The 20,620-nt window shown below is 52.1% G+C and overlaps 1 protein-coding gene across 4 annotated transcripts in view; it reads right to left on the bottom strand.

Moving 5' to 3' along the window:
* ATP9A (ATPase phospholipid transporting 9A (putative)) overlaps positions 1-20,620 on the bottom strand; it is a 122,686-nt gene that overhangs the window by 62,764 nt on the left and 39,302 nt on the right. For all 4 annotated transcript variants that reach the window (XM_027558250.1, XM_027558252.1, XM_027558251.1 and 1 more), the window contains exons 5-10: positions 11,905-11,963; positions 10,576-10,627; positions 8,111-8,205; positions 6,759-6,839; positions 5,735-5,810; positions 424-500 (exon numbers count right to left, since the gene is read on the bottom strand). In XM_027558250.1, coding sequence (XP_027414051.1) covers positions 424-500; positions 5,735-5,810; positions 6,759-6,839; positions 8,111-8,205; positions 10,576-10,627; positions 11,905-11,963 — 440 coding nt within the window. The remainder of the gene's footprint in view (positions 1-423; positions 501-5,734; positions 5,811-6,758; positions 6,840-8,110; positions 8,206-10,575; positions 10,628-11,904; positions 11,964-20,620) is intronic.

Below are 20,620 nucleotides of genomic sequence, written 5' to 3'. Positions count from 1 at the left end.
ATATGGGCTTCCCAGGTCACGGCAGGGGTAAAGAATCTGCCTGGCAGTGCAGGAGACTAAGAGACACGAGTTCAATCTCTGAATCGGGAAGATCCCCTGGAGGAGGGCATGGCAACCCACTCCAGCATTCTTGCCTAGAGAATCCCATGGACAGAGGGGCCTAGTGGGCCACAGTCCATGGGGTTGCAAAGAGTCAGATGCAACTGAAGTGACTTAGCACAGCATACACACACACACACACACACACACACACACTTATGCACAAACATGTACACAAAAAGACAGTAAGTTTATACGAATGAAGTCACACTTTTAGGGGTTCCTGTTTTTGAGTCTTGCTTCTCACCCCACCAACAACAATCATCGAACCACATCAGTCAGAAAGTTCTGGCAAGAAAACACATCCCACAACCGTGTACAGACCTTACTGCGAGGATTCGAGGTATTCATGACACTCCGGAGTTCTCTCCCCGTGTAAAGAACAACACCCACGACAGTACCTAAGACGAAGGAAACACAACCCAGAGAAATGTAAGTGCAGACAGGCAGGCTTTCAGAGGGTCTGACACGCCCGAGAACACCTCTTCTCAGTCCAGCGTCTGCAGTGCGAGAAAAGTCCCCGAGTTTACACCAGGGCCAACTGATGTCTGTGTCCACACAGACGGCAGGAAAGCTCCCAGCCACGTGTGGCCATTCACACTTCAATTCAGTGAAAAAGACAGTGAAATACAGCCCCCACTTTCATTAGCCTCATTTCAGGCTCAACAGCCACAGAAGGGCAGCGGGCCATCCAGCTCAGTGAAGGTGCAGGGCATCCCCACTACTGCTGAACGTGCCCCGGAAGGGCTTCCCTGCAGGTCCAGTGGAGGAGACCCGCTCGGCAACGCAGGGGCAGCAGCTCGACCCCAGGCCTGGGGAGATCCACACGCCGCGGGGCAGCTAAGCCCGTGCCTCACCTCCTGAGCCCGCGCCCTAGAGCCTGCGTGCCGTAACTGCTGAGCCGGGTATACAGAGCCCACGCATGGGGCAGCTAAGCCCACACCCTAGAGCCTGCGTGCCTAAACTGCTGAGCTGGGTATACAGAGCCCACGCGCAGGGCAGCTAAGCCCGTGCCCCACCTCCTAAGCCCACACCCTAGAGCCTGCGTGCCTTAACTGCTGAGCCAGGTACACAGAGCCCACACACAGCAACAAGGGGAGCCGCGGCAACAGGAAACCCACTCTCTGCAACTAGAGAGAGCCCAACTACAGCAATGAAGGTCCAGTGCAGCCAAAAATAAATATAAATTAATTTTTTTTAAAGGCGCAAAAAAAATAAAAAATAAAAAAAACAAAAACAAACAAACAAATAAAAAGGTGCACCACTGGGCATTGCTGGCCTGTGGGCCTGGCTGCCTCGGAGAACAGAAGAGGTCGGGGGGAGGTGGGGGCCTGTCCTTCATGCCACTGGCCTCACAGGCTTCCAGAGGTGCCTGCAAATTCACAAACTACCCTGGAAACCTATGAACACGCCCCTCTTATCAGAGCACGTTCTTCCCACGGACTGTGATTCCGCTCAGAGTTGGTGTGCAACCAGAACCTTTGGCAGACGTCTGTCTGGATGGCAGCTCTTTCCTGAGAACTCCCCTACCCCTTCCTTCCACCCTTCCATCATCATTTGTTTTTAAAAAAGACATCAATTGTTATACACAATTTCTAAAAGAAACCCAAAAAGCCAATTAACATGAGAAAAGACGCTTACCCTACTCAAAAACCAAAAAAATGGGAAATTCTTATTCCCATCCTCATAATAGCAATTCAGATGCGTGAGAACATAGCGTGAGCCCAGAGGTGGGGAAATGGGCTGGCACACGCTGCTGGCTGGGGCATCCGCTGCAGCAGCCTATCTGGGGGGAAAACGGGCAACAGCCATCAAAACTACACCTCTGTCTCCCCTTTTCAGGATGTGCCAGGGAAATGCTCCCCACAGCAGGGCAGGTGGAGAGTCAAGAAGGGCAGCAGCACCCCGGTCAGCACGGGGCTGGCGGCACCCTGATGAAACCAGGAGAGAAACAGACAGGAGGGACTGGGGAGGGGGCCGGCGTGCGCCGGTGACCAGGGACGCGGGCTCGGAGTGAGGGGGCCGGCGTGCGCCGGTGACCGGGGACGCGGGCTCAGAGTGGAGGACATCTAAGCTGAAACCTGAAACACGAGAGGGGCAGCCCCGCCAAGCACTCAGGGAAGATCCCGGGAATACAAACAGCCTGGGCTCCGCGGGATAAAGGAAATCCCTAAGTTTCTCTCCTCTGGCCCCTCAGCTCTTGGCACAGCACCAGCAGAGGGACGCACCCAAACCGCCAAGAGATTCAAACAGAGTCGCTAAAGGAGCAAACCCCAGATGGAGTGCTGGGGCCATGTCTTTCAGACAGAGACCCCAGGGGAGACACCAAGGGCCCCGAGTCGATACAGTCTCCTGCACAATGTGGTTCCCTTCCAGGGAGGCGCTCAGCAGACGGAGAGCTGTAGAGTGCCTGCCTGCTCCCAGGAAGATGGCAAGCCCCAGCGAGTGCAAGCCAACCCCCCGCAGACGGTCGGACAGGGGGAGCTGAGCTCAGGGTGTGCAGGGGTGGCCGTGCACCCACGGCTCTCACCCCAGAGCGGACATGGGTGGGTCCCAATCCCCAGCGTCCAGGGTTCTAGAGAGTCCTAATAACAGGGGCCCCCGAGGGCAGCATCCCCATCTAGTACTGGCCAATCCTGGTGCCTTCAAAGGCTGCTGGAGACGCCCTCTCCCCTACACCCCTCTGTGCCCAGGACCGAAACGGTCTCCAGGAGATGCAGACCCCAGCCTCAGTCACCCCGCAAGAGCACGCCAGCAGTCCACAGAGCCGCGCTGGTCTGCCCAGTGCTCAAAAGCTCTGTCTCTTCAGCTTCTGCCTGTGCTGGGTCTTCACTGCCGCAGGTGGGCTTTCTCAAGCTGCAGTGAGTGGAGTGGGGGTGCGGGGGCTGCTCACGAGTTGCGGTGCATGGGCCTAGTTGTCCCACAGGACATGGAACCTTCTCAGACCAGGAATTGAACCCATGTCCCCTGCACTGGCAGGCGGATTCTTAACCGCTGGACCACCAGGGAAGTCCCTAAAGGTTTTGAAGTAGTTGCCAACTTTTAAATACAGAAGCTTGCATGTTAAAATATATATACAAATAAAGATTTGTGGTTTCTTCTGGAAAACTGGCAGATCTGAGGCCACTGGGTCTTCAGTCCTCACCGCATCTCCGGCAGGTGCTGAGCTCAGCCAACCCGCTTGGCTCCCACTTTCCACTCATCACGGTCCCCACTCAGCCCTGAAGACCCCTGACCTGCGCCCCTCCACTCCCCCAGACCCCGACCCCACTTCTGAGGCTACATCCCCGGCGGCTCCCCTCACACAGCCCTCCCTCGGCCGCCTGCCCGCTGTGGTGTCCACTCCATCCTGCCTGCCAGGGTCTCCAGCCAGCCGGGCTGCTGGGGTCAGGTATTTCCCCCAGCCCCTCAGACCCTCCACCACAGTGCTGCTGCCGGCGACCTCTGACCCCGTCCGAGAAGAGAGAGAGGGTGAGCCCCAGAGAGGGAGGATTCGACAGGTTTACAGCAACCAGACGCTGCTCTGACACGAGTCTGTGATTCCAGGACAAGCCCCGAGGAACAAGGTACAGACCAGTAGGCATTATCAGACCCGCACGGTGTGACCCGCACGCTGGTCACAGTTCAGCCCCAGCAGGGGCACCGACTGACGTGCTGCACACTGGGGGTGGGGGCAGGGGCTCAAGAAACCGTCCCTTTCCATGGAGAGCCTGAGAAGCACTGGGATCTGCGATGCCCAGGTTCCGCTTCTGCCGAGCCCCCACCAGCCTCTCCCGTCTATCATCACCCCAGTGACACCGCAGCCTAGCAGCCCGGTTACCATGGCAACTGCATCCTCCTACAGACTGATGCCAGCCAGTGCAGGTGGACCCTTAGCATTGCCTGGGAAGCTTTTTTATTCTTTAAATTTCCAACTGATAACAGTGGACTGATCAAGACACAGGAACTAGATTCTGAAGGGAACACAGAAGTGAAATCTCAAATACTTAAGATTACTCTCGAGGGTTGCTTCTGGAGTTGAAAACGGAAGGAGAAAATGGCTTGCATTTAACTTTGTGTTTATATTAGAACCAGAGTGTGGTCAGACATCTACGCGGGGAGAAGCGGAGGCCAGCTAAAGAAATGGTAGCCGCCCAGCTCCTCAAACCCACTGCAAAGCAGACGCCCACTGCGGGGCATGGCGAGTAACGGTTCTGGATTGGGGGTCACGGCTCTCTCTCGTCCCACCTCACCAAACACAAAGAATTCACACAAGTGGGGAAAGAATGCGTGTTTTAACTTCACGGTGCCTTTCTGAGGAGCTATGTGAAACCTTTTTTCCATCTTCCAGGTCTCAGTGTGCCTTCCCGTCTCCTCCTCCAAGGAGACGATCTCCCCAAGGCTGTGTGGCCTTAGGCAAGTCGCTCGACCTCTCTGAGACTCAACTCCTTATTCCGTTAAGTGTCCTCATTTAGCGTTGTGAGATCAAAACAAGAGAATGGAGGATACAACACTCTGTACACACAGTGCCCGGCAGATACGCCTTCTTATTCTAATCTCTGAGACTGAGGCTGAGAAGCTGAGCTCGTCTCTGCCCACGTGCAGAGTGTGTGGGTAGCAGCCTGTGCAGAGGCTGTGCCGGTCCCTCTCCTTTCAGAGAGCATCCTGACTGAGCGCCTTCTGTACTGAAGAGCTGCAGGTCAGCAGTGAGCAGAGGGAAGCGGGCTGGGAGGGGAGGTGGGGCGCGGCACGGACTTCTCCCATAGTAAAGACAGGAAGTTGCCAGAAGTGGAATTACATGTTAATAATTACATATTGGGTTGGCCAAAAAGTTTGTTTGGGTTCTTCATAAGATGTTATGGAAAAACCCAAACTTTTTGGCCAAGCCAATGACATATATAATATAGTGATAACAGGGGAACAGAGTTCTGCTTCTGGGCAAAACGCCTGGGCTCGAGTCCCAGCTTTGCCTTTTACATGCTGTGTGACCTTGGGCAAGTTGCTTAACCTCACCAGCCCTCAGTTCCCTATCTGCAGCATGGGGACGATGCCAGCACCTGCGTGCGGGGTACTGCTGGGGGGTGAGTGAACCACGTGACCCACAGCAGGTGCCAACAGACTGGCAGCCCCACCGCCATCACTCCAGCTGCCCCAGGAGTGCGCAGCCCCTGGAGCCCTTCTGCTCAGCTGCACCCCAGGGTCCCAACCTTTCCTTCCTGCGCCTCAACACGTCATCCCACAAACTGTGTTCTGGAGTCCAGAGGACCAGACAATTTCTACGTCACCTGGGAGTCTCCGACACCAGGGCACCATCAGGACTAGCTGGGAAGTCCTCATGGACACAAGAGCCCGGACATCCAGGCTGACCCACTTTCTGGTACAGATTAGGACGTCAATCTCATGTGACAATTAGGGGCTATTCCCAGGGCGGACGCTGTGGCCGAGTCCACAGGCCAGGGCAGCCTCCCCTCTAGACGCCTCCAAGCACCGGGGGCAATTAGATGGCCGTTTCATTCCCCGGGGGTGCAGCAGCCAGTGGAAAACGCCATTTGACCGACAGCTCATTTTCCCAACTGACGGATGATTATTCTCATTATACCGGAGGATCTGCTTTCCTCTTCAAATTGCTAACACATTCCTCCATAAGGGCACGTACCTGACGCGGTGACTGTGCCGGCCCACAGCGCGTTCTCTATGCTCAGGCTCTCGCTGATCGGGGGGTCGCTGTCCTCCTGCAAAAGAGCAGATGGACATAAGCTGGCCCACCCAAGTCTGCACGGAGCCTGCTGCTGTCTCCAGCCTGCTCTTTGCAAGAAAGGAAGAGAGGATGACCCCCGCATCTGGAAGCCAACAGCCCAGCCAGGAGAGAAGGACCAAACTCATGGTGTTTCAGTCCCATGGAAATACTTGAAAACAGTAGTTCATGATTTAAGAAACGCAAGCTTCCAGCACTGGAGGAACATTTCACAAGGTGGGAATGATAATGTACAGGGAAATCCATCAGAAACAGCCCTTTGCTGGCCTATCTGAGGGCTTCTAGAACAAGAGCAGGAACAATTCAATACAGGTTCCATAAACCTATCATCTCAGATGCCTAAAATAATTCAAATCCAAATTTAATTTCTATTCCGAAAGGTTGGGATATGGTTTAAAAGTTATAACCATGGTGGACAGGACTTGGAGGATACTCATTGGAAAAGACCCTGATGCTGGGAAAGACTGAAGGCCGGAGAAGGAGGGGACAACAGAGATGAGATGGTTGGATGGTATCACCAACTCAATGGACATGAGTTTGAGTAAATGATGGTGATGAGTTGGTGATGGACAGGGAGGCCTGGTGTGCTGCAACCCATGGGGTAACAAAGAGTCAGAGATGACTTAGCGACTGAACAACAGCAAATGGCTTCATGTGAAAAAGACGTAAAGAATAACATTAATTACAAGAACACTTGGCTCTAAGTAGTCAGGCGACGACAGCTGTTGGGAGGCTGGAAAAACTCCCAGCTGTGTCGCCTTTACTGAGAATCATGTCAGTTTTCAAGGTGGAGTGTTCTGATGGGGACGTCACCCCCACATGACACAAAGCTACGCCCCAACAAAGCCCTGCTGGCAGTGGGCAGCGGGCCCTCACCCCGGTCATGCCCCCAGGCAGGACCCTGTGCCCCTCGAGGCTCACTCACTCGGGTGAAGGTGCCCACGAAGTTGTGAATGTCGATGTTTGGCTCCTCTGCATACACATACGAGCGGATCTGAAGAAGGTCCTGTCCCACAGGGGTGACGTTTTGGAAACAAAGTCAGTGCACGATTAAAAGGGATTTCGGAAGGCATCCACTGTTTTTCAAAAGCAACTGTACTTTCCAAACAGGCCTCACAACCACGGGGCAGGTGGAGAAGAAGGAAACCTTCCCGCAAGTTAGTCCGGGAATCTCTACCTGCAAGATCCCCAAACACCCTGAAGCCCTAAAGGGGAGAGTCTGTGTTTACCCGGCTTTTCCAGAACTAACTGATGGTGCACATCCCTCCCGCTCTGCGACACTCTCGTTTACAAGAGTCATTCAAACCCACCGAAACCCTCGCTCATTCAACAAAGGGCCACAGGGCGCTGACTCTGTGCAAAGCCTCGGAAAGGGCAGAGAGGTGAACAAGTGTGCAAGAACACCTCACACCCATCAGGGTGGCTACTATCAAAACAATAGGAAAGAGGACTAAGTTTCCTGGTGGTCCAGTGGCTAGGAAGCCACCTGCCAATGCAGGGGACACGGGCTCAACCCCTGGGCCGGGACACCCCACACGCCTCACTTGGGGCAACTAAGTGGACCCACCACAACTACCAGGCCTGTCCTCTAGAGCCTGGGCGCCCCAAGAACAGAAGACACCCCGATGAGAAGCCGTGCCCCACGACTAGCCCCCGCTCGCCACAACTGCAGGAAGCCTGCACAGCAACCAAGACGCGGCCCAGACAGAAGCAAATAAATCAATGAGGTTTCAAAAGCAAACGAAACCCCAGGGACTTGTGCACACAAGGCAGGAGCGGGTCTGCTTGCTCCTGGAGGAGAAGGGCGAGGGCCAGGGTCGGAAGGCAGAGCTGGAGCCGGCGGGCACGGGGACAGAGCGAGAGGGAAATCCATCACAAACAGTCCTTTCGCTGGCCAGTCTGAGGGCTTCCAGGGCAGGGCAGGACCTCCGCAGAGAGACAAGAGCCGCAGGACCGAGTCCCGGTGGCCGTGGCGCCCTCGGAGAGCATGCACGGAGGAGTGGGCACCTGTGTCGCCTTTTAATTTCATCCCAGGTGCTCCGTCAAGGTTTCTTAAGGGCTGGAGCTGCCCGCCAGAGACCATCAACCCCATCGGCCAGATCAGGGTTCACAAGGCCGCGTGGCCCGCAACCAGCGAGCGCCTGAGGCACCAGGAGGATCTGGGGCCCCTGCAGCCCCGCCTCACAGCGGGCGGCCCCCCGTGTGGCCCCCGAGGTGGGCATCAGAGTCCCACCCAGACACGGCCGTCGGAGGGCTTCTGCAGGGAAAGCTACTCACGGCGGCGGTGGGCAGCCTCTGCGTGCAGGCCACGGGCAGCCGAAGCTTCCAGTCTGTCTCCCCGTCCAGCTGATCCGTCCGCAGGAAGCAGGACCCTGTGGAGGGAAGAGGGGGAGCCCTCTGTACACCTGCGGGTCAGGACCACACGCCCACCCCGACCCCGACCCCGACGGCGCTGACAGCTCCTGCTCTGGTCCGTGTCAGGAGAGCCAACCAACGGCCAAGAGGCAAGAAGTAATACCCAACTTCCCGCTTTCGCCATCAGCTCTGGGTTTAAATCCCCGCTCCTCCACTCACAGTAGGAGCCGGGGCTGGGCTCCTGGCCGTGCTAAGCCTCAGCCTGTCGTGTCTGTAAACTGGGGAGAAACGCAGACCTCACAAGCTGGCTGCAGAGGATTCCATGGGAGTGATGGTACCCCCAGACAGCGGCTGGCACAGGCTCACCAGCACTCGCCTCTACGAGGTGCAGGCATTGCAAGCACCTTCTCAGGAACCGAACCTCCTGGGTTCAAGGCTCCACGGCTCACAGGCTGCGCAACTTGAGGAAGCTGCTCCCTGTGAGCCTCAGTCTCCTCGCGTGCACAGACGAGGGTGTCAGAGCGCCGACTCCCAGCTTGAGGACTAGAGAGCTGCTTCACGCAAACTGCTCCGACCTGGGAAGGACCACGGAGCCCTCGGCCGTGACTCCCCCGCACATGTGACGGGTGCCAGGTTCAGCCTGACGTGTGCACGTCTGAGCAGGCAGCTCCGTGGTTCAGCCTGACGTGTGCACGTCTGAGCAGGCAGCTCCGTGGTTCAGCCTGACGTGTGCACGTCTGAGCAGGCAGCTCCGTGGTTCAGCCTGACGTGTGCACGTCTGAGCAGGCAGCTCCGTGGTTCAGCCTGACGTGTGCACGACTGAGCAGGCAGCTCCGTGGTTCAGCCTGACGTGTGCACGTCTGAGCAGGCAGCCCCGTGGTTCAGCCTGACGTGTGCACGTCCGAGCAGGCAGCTCCGTGGTTCAGCCTGACATGTGCAGGTCTGAGCAGGCAGCTCCACGTTTCATCAGAGGAGCCACCGAATATCCCGACACTGAAGGTAAGACTTCTGAGAACTTTCAGGAAGACCCCTTCCAGTCCATCTTTGTTTTGTTTTTGGAAAAAAGAGAAGACTTCTGAGACCCTAATCCATTTTCACTGACAAGGAAACAAGGCCCGAGGACAAAGCTGTACTGTTTAAAGGACTGTTTTAACGGGGGCGCATTCCACGCACCCTGGATGATTTAACGTATCATTCATTAGTATACTCTGGCCACCTGAGGCAAAGAGCCAACTCGTTGGAAAATACCCTGAGGCTGGAAAAGATCCAGGGCAGGAGGAGAAGGGGGCGAGAACCAACATGAGATGGCTGGATGCACGGGAGTCTGAGCAAAGCCCAGGAGACAGTGGGCAGGGAAGCCTGGCGTGCCGCCGTCCATGGAGTCACAGCGTCAGACGCAGCTGAGCGACTCAACAACCACAAATTAAATATGAACCTCATCCTCACTTTTATTAAATTCGTCACAGAATGAGGTTGCAGCAAGCTCCAAAGAATACAAACGTGGATTTTTCTGAGGTTCAAAGATCTCTGCTTCTGCCTGCTAGGCAAGAGAAAAATGGCCTTGTTTCCTGAGAACAGCTTAAATAACAAAAATAAAGAGGAGATTTGAGTCAAATGATGAGGCAGGCAGGCAGCAGAGGGGGCAGCCACCCCGGGGAACACAGCCGGGCCTCCAACCCTGCTGTGGATGCGGACGGCCGAGTGTCCAGCATCATTTCACATGAGGGATGTGAGGATCCGTGGATTTGGTACCCACGGTTGGCGGGGGGAGGGGGGCAGGTCCTGGAACCAAACCCCCAGGACATGGAAAGACAGTGGTAACTGTGACACGTCGGGTCTTGAAGGAGACTGGAGAGGGTCACTAAGGCAAACAGGCTGTAAACAAAGAATAAACGGACGGGCGGGGCGACCGTGGCCCCACCGCTCGTGAGCCGAGCTTTGGGGGAAGGCCACCCCACTCTCCCCGGCCCGGCCTCTCTCTGCCCCACCTCGCGACACACCTCCCAGTATCTTCTCAGAAGAGTCTGTTGCTGTTGGCTTTTGTGTGTTAGACACACTTCCTCATCCCACCAACTCCAGAGGTTGAGCTGAACGCAGCCCAGCGCGGGGCGGGGGATGCCCAGCCACCGCATGTGACCCCCCAGCGGCAACTCAGCAGAGGTCCCACTGTTGCTGTCGTGATCAGAAGCTGCTGACCGGCACGCACCAAGCCCCCCCGCCCCACCCTCCCTGCTTTTTAAAGACTGCTCTATGAAAAGAAACATTTTTGGTCTGCCTCCATGGCTCCAAAATGATCATCCGCTTCTGTTACATTTTCAAATGATTATTTTGCCAAATCACCACTGAAAGGTTAATGGCTGTTTCCAAAATTGATCCCAGATGCTTACCGTTTTTTTCTGATGTCCTCAGGAAGATCATGTCGGCAGGGACCCGCTGGTTCTGTGTTATGAACAGAGAGACTGTTACCGTGAGTGCCCCTGTGTGGGGATTCGCACCCCCCTACCCCCTGCCCACTCGGTGGGGAGTGGAGGGGGCAACCAAAACCCACAGCCTCTTTTAAGTGTCTGCCTTTGTCGGAGACAGAGCTGGGGATTTACCCTGTTTTTGAATCTGAAAAATCTTGGGCTGCTGCTGTTACACTGCTAATCCCCTATTGAAATCTTATCTCGAAAAGAGAGCTTCCCATTTTCTGGCGAACCCAACCATTACCTCCTGCAACTGCAGCCTGCAGACCCGGGGCGGGGGGGCCCAAAGCCTGCTCCCCAAGCTGGCCCTCGTCCAGGCTGTCTGCCGAAACTACAGACAGACGTAGGCTAGCCTCATCTTTCTGCTTCGACCAGTTTTTCGGCTTGATGTTTGGCTTTGGGTGCGATTTACATAAGGAAGTCAAGTAGGAAGAAGCGAAAAAAAGCCACGCTCAAAAAAAAAAGAGGGTCACCAGCAGCAGCCCACGTGTAATTGTGAACAGGAAAGTGTGCCACAGAGAAAGAGGTCTGCGAGGGCCTTCGCAGCTGCCACTCAGGAGAGCTTTGCTTTACCTCAAATCAACTGTGAGTTCTTAGATTTAATCCTTTTAAAAGAGCAGAGTTCACTTCCTACAGAAAGAAGCTGAGATGCAGTCCTTTCCTAATCAAGTATGATTCCAAGACTCTCCGGGGCCACCCCGCATCCAGCACCTCCCAGCGTACACAGTACCGGGAGATACGAGCCTTGGCTGGAGTAACATAACAACAGTGCTCTTTTTAAAAGTGCGTTTGTGGCCTTCTTACAGTTCTGTTTCACTTAACCCCTACTCCCCATAAAATGACAGAAAAGCACAACGTTCAAGTCAGAAATACACAACCTGAAATTGTTCAACAGGCAAATGACAAATATTTTTATGTGCTGATAGGGGCAGCGGGCCTCTAGGAAAAAACTTTATGATGAGTAAAAAACAAAAAGACTCCCAAACAAAGAATACATCAAACAGGAAAGCAGAGCTTATACTCTTCGTGTTTGCAAGCGGGATTTTGGGCCAAGCAGCACAGAAACCTTGAAACAGTATTTTGTGTGTGTGCGTCATGTTTCTCCCAGGCAAAGGTGCTGGGTAGAGCCCAGAAAGCTTATGGCCACAGATCCAGGAATCGCAGGGCAGGATTCGTGAAGTGAGCGTGACCACGCCCCTTGCACGCGCACCCAGGCAGCAGCAGTCACAAGTCGCGAGACACCGCTCTCACCTTCTCGACGATGATCAGGTCTCCCACCTGGATGCTGGAGCTCTTCACCTTTACCGTCCCTGCAAGGAAACATGCCCATGATATATCACGTCTGAATTCATTTCAAGTCCTTGTGTCTCTACAGAGCGTCCGCCAGCCTGCACACCCTGAAGGATGTGCCCCCCAAACCCAGCAGCTACAGCATCTCCTGCCTCTCTGAAAAAAGGTTCATCTGCTGCAGAGACCAATTCAAAACCTGATCCCCACTTCTGAGAGCCCTGGAAGGGCTCACAGGCCTCAAGTCAGATCTTCTGTCCTCATGGCACTTTAGAGGCTCTTCTCAATCAGCACTATAAAAGATTCATTTAGCCACATCCACACACAGAAATGGGGAAGAAAATCCAAAGGCAGATCCACGGTCAAAAGACCAACACTGAATTCTCAGCACCACCAAAAAGAAAGCAGCTAACCCAAAATGACTTTTTAAAATTTGCAACTGCTATGCAGTATGGTTCATACGGGCTTCCCTGGTGGCTCAGACACTAAAGAATCCGCCTGCGATGCAGGAGACCCTGCTTCCATCCCTGGGTCAGGAAGATCCCTTAGAGAAGGAAATGACCCCCTCCAGTATTCTTGGCTGGAGAATCCCATGGACAGAGGAGCCTGGTGGGCTACAGTCCACGGTCCCAAAGAGTCGGACGCAGCTGAGGGATGAACACAGCGACATGCTTCGTATGTGGGGGAGGAGAAGGCCGCCCGCTCCAGTGCTCTTGCCTGGGAAATCTCACAGACTGAGGAACCTGGCGGGCTACAGTCCAGTGTCACAGAGAGTCAGACATGACTTAGCGACTCAACAACAGCAAATGGCTTACATGGTTATAATCAGACCACACAACTCTGGCTGCATGCTTATCTGGATAAATAATAACATTAAACATGGATTCCATGCTAAGCGCTGTATACACATTGACATCCTAATGGCTTAACTTCCTCCTCTCAATGGCCATCAGAAAAGATATAATCTCTAGCTTTCAGACAAGGGAAGTGGGCTCAGAGAGGCCCCATCTGCTCCCAGTCTCACAGGTCAGCACCAAGAGGCGCACCCCACCTGACTTCAGAGGAAGGAAGAAAAAACAAGAAATTCAATTCAACTCAAAAAACATTTACTAAAGTGCCATGGTCTAGGAATTCAAAGAAGACAGTCCCTCATCCTAAAAGAGCCCACAGTCCCGTGCAGGAGTCAACAGAGGCGTCCTGGGGAGTGCAGGACAGTACACGGTTTAGGTTCTGCAGCCAATAAACAACTCAAGTCTCCCAACAGCTGTTCTCCCCAAAGGCCAATAGTCTTTTGTGCGTTTATGCTGGACAACGTAAAGACCATTCCTGGCTCCCGGGCCAAGGTGGTGGGCTGAATTTGGTCTGCCAGCTGCAGTCTGCAAACCCATGAGCTGTGAGAGAGACAGCAGGACAGATGCTGTGAGTACAAAACAGTGTGTGGAAGGACAGGAGACAGGTGGGTGCAGAAAGGAAGCCGGAAGGAAGGACACCGCCCCCTCTGAAGGAGGACGGAGAATGGTGGCTGGCACCCCGAAGGCACGTGACGACTCACCCCACGTTCAAGCCCCTTCAGTGGAACACCTGCTGGAGGCCAGGGGATCCAAGGGTGGGCTCCGTGGACCTGCACCCGTGGAGCAGAGGCGGCAAGAGACACATAATAAGTGAATGGAGTGGGGCTTGGGGAGGTGTCAGCAAGCACTTTACAGAAAAGATGAGGTCAGACCTGACCAGATGATTCTGGCTACCAGCATCGGGAAAAAGGCATGAGACGACAAAGAAAGCAGCACACGTATGCATGTGGCCGCAAGCTGGAACTCCTTCAGCAAGACCAGAAGCATCGCGTGGAGCACAGAGATGAAGGTCTGTGGGTGGCCAGGTGGCCCAGCACGCTGTGAACAAGCCTGCGGAGGATGCGGGTCTTTACCCTCGTGATGGACGGGATCCCCACACGAGGGAGCACCACCACCAAAATCTTCATGCTCCTGGCACCTCCTGTTAGCCCCATTTAGTAAGTCCAGGGGTCCTGAATCTGCTGTCCCCCACTGTGGGCTCCTTCATCTGACATACACCCAACATTCACCCACCAGGAACTTGTGCACGCAGCTCAGATTATTTTATCTGACACTTTTCACATCATTTAATGCCACAGGTCTTTCCAGTAATTCATCACTGCTGAGATGCTTCAAAGCATTCCGAAGACTTCAACTGAAACAATTCTTTCTGAGTTCCACGGGGTTTGATCTTTAACTAATGTTTGTCCTTAATTAAACTTTGTCATGGTAACAGTGAGGAGACCTGGTGCTAAAAGGGGAGCTCTCAAACACGAATGACGTCTAGACATGATGCAGAGGGCTCTCAAGATGGCTAGCCGGTCCCAGCTGGACCCTCCCTCCCCTGGAAAGGGAGACTCCCACAGAGCCTCGCTTCCATAAACCAGAACTCAAGCCGACAGCCTGAGCGGGGGCACCCTTGGAACCTACTGGCCTAAAGCATCGGTGACGGTGAGGCTGCTGTCTTTGCAGAGAGAACCTGGGCTAATCCTAAGAGTCAGCTCATTAGAAATGCTTGAATGAACAGGGGGTGCGAAGCAGAGAATTCTCTTCCTGCCTGAACAATGCTTCTGGCCCCACCAGGGGGGCAACAGGGAAAAACCGCACGGCAGACACACTGCTGTTTCTGAGCAGCTTATCAAGGATCTTCCTGGAGGGAAGATGGTAAATTCAGCGCATCCCCCTGCCCCCACCCCCCGGTGCCCGTAAGCTTTTCCTTCGCCTGAGTCAACCCCAACTTTCCCAAACATAAATTTACACACTGTCCTTGGTGTTCTCACTGGAATTTATGCTGGTGGCCTGACCCAAACCATCCCTGAGCCTGTGTTCTGATCTTCAAGACCTACTCACACGTTTTCTCCGAACAGCCAACCCTAAGAAGAACACTGTTATAATTCTTATTAAACAATAACTGCATCTGGATGTGCCTGGGTATGTGAGCAAGACAGAGGACAAAATCAGGGGGATTATCCTAAAAAGGTTAATCTAGGGACAGAAGAGATTTATCCTTTTCTTTGGCATATGTACTTTCTAAATGCTTCACGATGATTTTTCTTTTTTTAAGAGTTAACATGAGGGGCTCTTCCAATAAGAAAAAATATATAATAAATTAAATTAGCTCCAACCTCTAAGTGACCAGGCCCAGACTTTCCCCTTCCATGGCAGGGTTCTGATTTACGGTCAGTTAATTTGAACTCTGCCTCTCTGTCCATCTGCTCTGCCTCAACAAAAACCCCTTTAATCCACTGCGCTTGCAGAGCAGTTTCTGACCAAGCCCAGCAGGCCGATCCCTCCGACAAACCCTCCTACTGTACCGGGCTCCATGTCGGGAGGAGGGCGGGGGGTAGGGGCACCCCCGCCCCGAGGTCCCTGGGGAGTCTCAGTCACAGCCCCTCATTAGCATGTTAGTATTCGGGGGGAGGAGCCTCAGCGTTCAGGTTCCACACAGGGGGACCCTCAGTCTCACCCGCTCCACTGAGCCAACACACAGGCCGGACTGTAAGTCTGCACATCTCGGGTCACGCTGCCATTCTGGGGTGATGAAAACTGCGCGGTTCACGAGCATTAAAAGGGCAGCTAGCGGGAGCTGCCGCACAGCACAGGGAGCTGGGCTGGGTGCTCTGTGATGGCCTAGAGCGGTGGGACGGTGGGCAAGGGGAGGAGGGGGTCCGAGAGGGAGGGGACATGTGTACACTCACAGCTGGTTCACGCCGCTGTACCTCAGAAACCAACACAACACTGGGGAGCCAATATCCTCCAAATTAAAAAAACAAGAATGTCTGGCTCACATCTGTGTGCAGAACACACATGTACCTGCTCGTTCTGACGAGAGAAGGCAAAACCAGAAGAACGAAAGGAGGGAAAGCGGCCGGAAGAAAAGAGAAGGGGAAGCAGAGATCCATGCTTCGGTTCCATCACTGGGGGTTTTGCTGCCCACATCCAGCATCTGAATGACACGCCATCTCTAAGAAGGCCTTGAGTGGTAAAGAAACCACCGCTGCGGCAGGACAGAAACAGGACCAGAGTCACTGGTGAAGACCCAGGCACGCAGTGGCTGGGATTAACTCCCCAAAAGAGAAGAATCTCAGAACTGTGGAAAGGGTCCAAAGCACATGATGTCTAACCATGCCTGAGCCACTGTTCTGAGTGTTCCACCAGCGTTCCTGCAAAAAAGGAAGAGCAGAAACCTTCACGCTCTCGCAGAGCTCCCCATCTTCCTGACAAAGGAAAACAAGGCCTGAGAAATGGCACAGTGACAGTGACGATGACCTGGACCTCAAGAGAGACGAGAGCCTGAGGCTTCCCCGGTGGCTCAGTGGCGAAGAGTCCGCCTGCCAATGCAGGGGACATGGGTTCGATCCCTGGTTCAGGAAGATCCCCCAAGGCCTGGAGCAACTAAGCCCATGCACCACGACGACTAAGCCTGTGCTCTAGAGCCGGGAGCCACAACTCCTGAGCCCATGGGCTGCAACTACAGAAGCCCACACGCCCTAGGGCTGGTGCTCTGCAACGAGAAGCCACTGCAATGCGACCTGCGCACCGCAGTGAGGAGGAGCCCCCGCGCACCGCAACTAGAGCACGCCCTAGTGCAGCAACAAAGACCCAGCACAGCCAAAAATAAATAAATTGTTCTGAGAGAGAGAGAGAGAGGCACTCTCCCTACAGTCCCTTATTGGACTGCAAGAAAATTCTCTCTTAACACTCCACTGGGAGTCAGCAGACCTACTTCCCAAGGGGTCCGATTTTCTGTTCCTTTTTTTTTTTTTTTTCCATCTACTCCAGAGACTCCTAAAGCTTCTAGAGACAGAGCCCAGCCCTGTGTATTCATGTGACCTGTGTATTCACATTGATCCCATTACCCTTGGGCGAATGGTCTACTCTTTTCATACCATAATTCTTAATAACTTTTAAACAAGGGACCCTGGATTCTCATTCTGCACCACAAATTACACAGCTGGTCCTGCACAGGAGTGAAAACGTGCACTCACACCTTTACAAACAGAGGAGAAGATCTGGTCTAGGGACGGAAGACACAGAACTCCCCACCTTGCCCCCCAGACCTCCCTTCTCTTTCAGACCCTGTCACACTCAACCTCCAACCTCTTGGCTCTGGGATTTTCACCATCTTTGCAGAAACTCTACAGAAGTTGGGTAAGAGATTTTTCAAAGGTTAAGTGGCAGATTGCCTGCCGGCCACATCCTAAATCATGAAATGCCTTCTATAAAATAAATGCACCCCGTTCAGCTTCGGCCACTTCACCCAGGCCGTCTCTTGAGTCGGAGTTTATAATGGGGAACGAACTTCCAATTACTAGATCTGTTTATTTCTGCAGCGATGGACCCCCAAGCCTTTCATAAGCAAACCTATTGAGCCCAAACCATGCTTTTCATGGATGAGAGCTTCAGAATAAGGGCAGTTTGTCTACACTGCAGAGAGAAACCAGATGTTTTCCATGAGTCGAAACAAGCAAATGACAATTCAGTCAAACTGCAGAACCGCCCGCAAAAAAAAAGTAAATTCCAGGGCTCTAGTGCGTGGGGGTCAATTTTCTGACCCCCGAACACCTCCAGCTATGCTTCTATTTTTCATTGTGAACGCAGGACATTAACTGCCTTTGTAGGTCTCTGCAGCAAGCTCCATGCACTAACCCTGGTTAATGTATAACTCTCTAACTCGCACTCTAATCTGACTGTGACAGTGATGAGTTGTAAATTCTATAGCATGTGTACATTTCCTGGGCTTGACACGAAAACGCCTCTGCAGACCCGGCAGAGTTCACAGGTTTAAAGTTGATATTTTCGTCTTCCAATCGGGTTGTCTTGCGTTGCCCAAAGCCGAAGAAAAGACTGTTATGTGAAAACAGGCAAACGGTGGAAGAGTATTATTATAAATTCCACGGGCCACTTCCTGGGGCTTTTGTTTAAGTTAGCGGGAACTTTAAAAAGAAAGGCTGGAGTTTAAATTTAACAAGTTTATACTCAACAGAGGCTTTTAAAATAAATATATAAATGGTCCTCCCCTGCTTCTGGTGCCCAATAATGATGGACTAGACCAACACCCCCGGCAGGGGGTAAATACCTGTTGGGAAAGATAACAGAGCAATTTGCATGGGAGATTTTTTTCTGGGGTTGCTTTTTTATTTTGGTTAAACAGTAGATCAGTTCACCAGTGGTTTGTAATAAAGTGAATTTTGAGAAGTTTGAAAGAATAAAAGGAACCTTATGAGTCTGAAATAACAAACTTCGTATCTGTCAGAAAATGTATGGGAAAGTGTTTGGCAAGACCTATTTTAAGTTAAGACTTGTAAAAGCTAATGCTCTGAATCTTGATGAGAGAAGCCTGGGCAATGCTTTGCTTACTGAGCTGTATTTGAGAGCCTCAGTAAAAACCTTTGCAGTAGTCTTGCAGCAGGAATATCCAATGACCATCACTGAGCAGATGCAAGCTATTTACGAATAAAATGGATAAGGTCCTAGTGTTTAGCACAGGAACTAGATTCAGTGAGCTGTAATAAACCACAGTGCAAAAGAATATATATATGTATCACTGAATCACTGTGCTGTACACCAGAAATTAACATAACACTGTAAATCAACTATACTTCAGGAAAATCAGACTTTTAGGGAACTGCATTCAATGTCCTGTGAGAAGCCATAGCAGAAAGAACACAGAAGAAAGCAGCATCTGTATGTGTCTAACCGAGTCGCTCTGCTGTGCTGCAGAGGCTGGCACAACGCTGGAAATCACCTACACGCCAACTTCAAAAATAAAGTTTACAATGATTTTTAATAAAAAAGTTGTAAAAGACCATGACTGTAATTCTCTTCTCAAAAAAAGTATGAAGCCTTTTTTAGTGTCATCCCATGTCTGGACAGAGTTCATACTCTGAAAACGTAAATGGTGCCCGTGTTTAAGAATACAGAGTTTCCGTTTAGCTAATTAACTATTAGCTAAACAACAGCCACTCGTGACCCCATGCTCCCTGCCCTATCCAATCTCCTGACGAACTCCACTGCGATACAAGGTCCTAAAGGAAACACATGTGTCTTTATACCTCAAATTTTAGTCGTATTCACTGCAGTCCTAAGCAATGCGGTAAAGTGGGTTCTGAATTAAATCTTTAAAAATGCATCACTCTCAAATGGAAGTGAGATCCTTGAGGTTGCTCTGTACCTGGCAAAGGGTGCACAGAGCAGCAGGGAGGAACACTCTGGAAAGAACGGAAGGGTGAAGATACCAGTTCCGTTTTTTACACCACCTCTGTCCTAAAAAGCTGAAAAGACAGATTCCCTCCATTTTGCACAGACCTTTGACTTACGACTTACGGTTCACCCTGTGCCCAGATGTCCCCAGCAGGAAAGAAGCACCAGCAATTGTTTAATTGTGCTTCTGTTTGCACTTTCTTTCAAGGCTAATTATCCACTTGCTTCATTTAGCCCTTGATCACAAGTTAGGCTGGGAAAACATTCCTGGCATGAAGACCCCTGGAATTCATCTGGTGAAAATTTGAAACCAGTTACCCACACCCCACCTGTGATAAGCAAGGCAGGTTCCCCACTTAAGAAATAAAGTTTGGGTTTGGGGAAAGTCAAAGATAAAGAAAAATAATTCCTTTACCAATTATTATTTCTTGGCCCAAGCCAGATCTTTCAAGTAACAAAACAAAGTTTTGCTGAGCCTGCTATGACTTTAAGACCCTCTCTTCTTCGGCTTTGGTGTTTCCAGGGCCACTGAATGCTATTAATTTGGAAAGACAGCTCTACCATTAAAGTCATAAAACGCATAAAGGTCAGAGAACCTCTCTTAAGTCTCTGATCAGGTTTAAATGTGGATTTCAAGCAGGAGGAAAGGGGATGATTACTTATTTAAAAGCACCCTTCTTATATGGCTTTCAACAGTTTGCCTCAGAATGAGGAGGCTGGATCGACTTCTTTGGACTCAGAAATGTGTTTTGTCATATTGTATATTCAATATCCTGTAATAAATCCTGTAACGGAAAATAATCTGAAAAGGCTTCCCAGTTGGCTCAGAAGTAAAGAATCTGCCTGCAATGCAGGAGATGCAAGAGATGTGGGTTCAATCCCTGGGTTGGGAAGATCCCCTGGAGAAGGAAATCACTCCAGTATTCTTGCCTGGAAAATCCCACAGACAGAGGAATCTAGTGAGGAACCATGGGGGTCAAAGAGTTGGACACAACTTAGTGACTAAACCACCATCATATATATGTGTGGGGTTGGCCAAAAAGATCTCACAGGAAAATGCAAACAAACGTTTTGGCCAACTCAACATATAACTGAATCACTGGGCTGCACCCCAGAAACAGACACAGTGTAACACCATGCTGTGAATCAACCAAGACTTCCATTTTAAAAACGCGTTTTTAAACTATGTGCTCAAGCTGAACACTGTGACAATTATTAAGAGACTGCGGGAAAGTCTGAGCCTCAGCTCAGGGCCCAGCAGTGACCAGACTCACAGATGAAGGTGTTACATCAGGCTCACGCCACAGCTCTATCCTGTAACTGCCCCACCGTCTCAGACACGACGCTGTCCTTCTCTGAGCCTCGGACGTCCATCTGTAAAACCCACCTCCATGAGGCTGTTTTAAAAAGTACAGAGCAGACCTTAC

Source organism: Bos indicus x Bos taurus, chromosome 13 (assembly GCF_003369695.1).
Source record: "Bos indicus x Bos taurus breed Angus x Brahman F1 hybrid chromosome 13, Bos_hybrid_MaternalHap_v2.0, whole genome shotgun sequence".
Taxonomy (NCBI): domain Eukaryota; kingdom Metazoa; phylum Chordata; class Mammalia; order Artiodactyla; family Bovidae; genus Bos; species Bos indicus x Bos taurus.
This window is presented reverse-complemented; position numbering and strand designations above follow the sequence as displayed.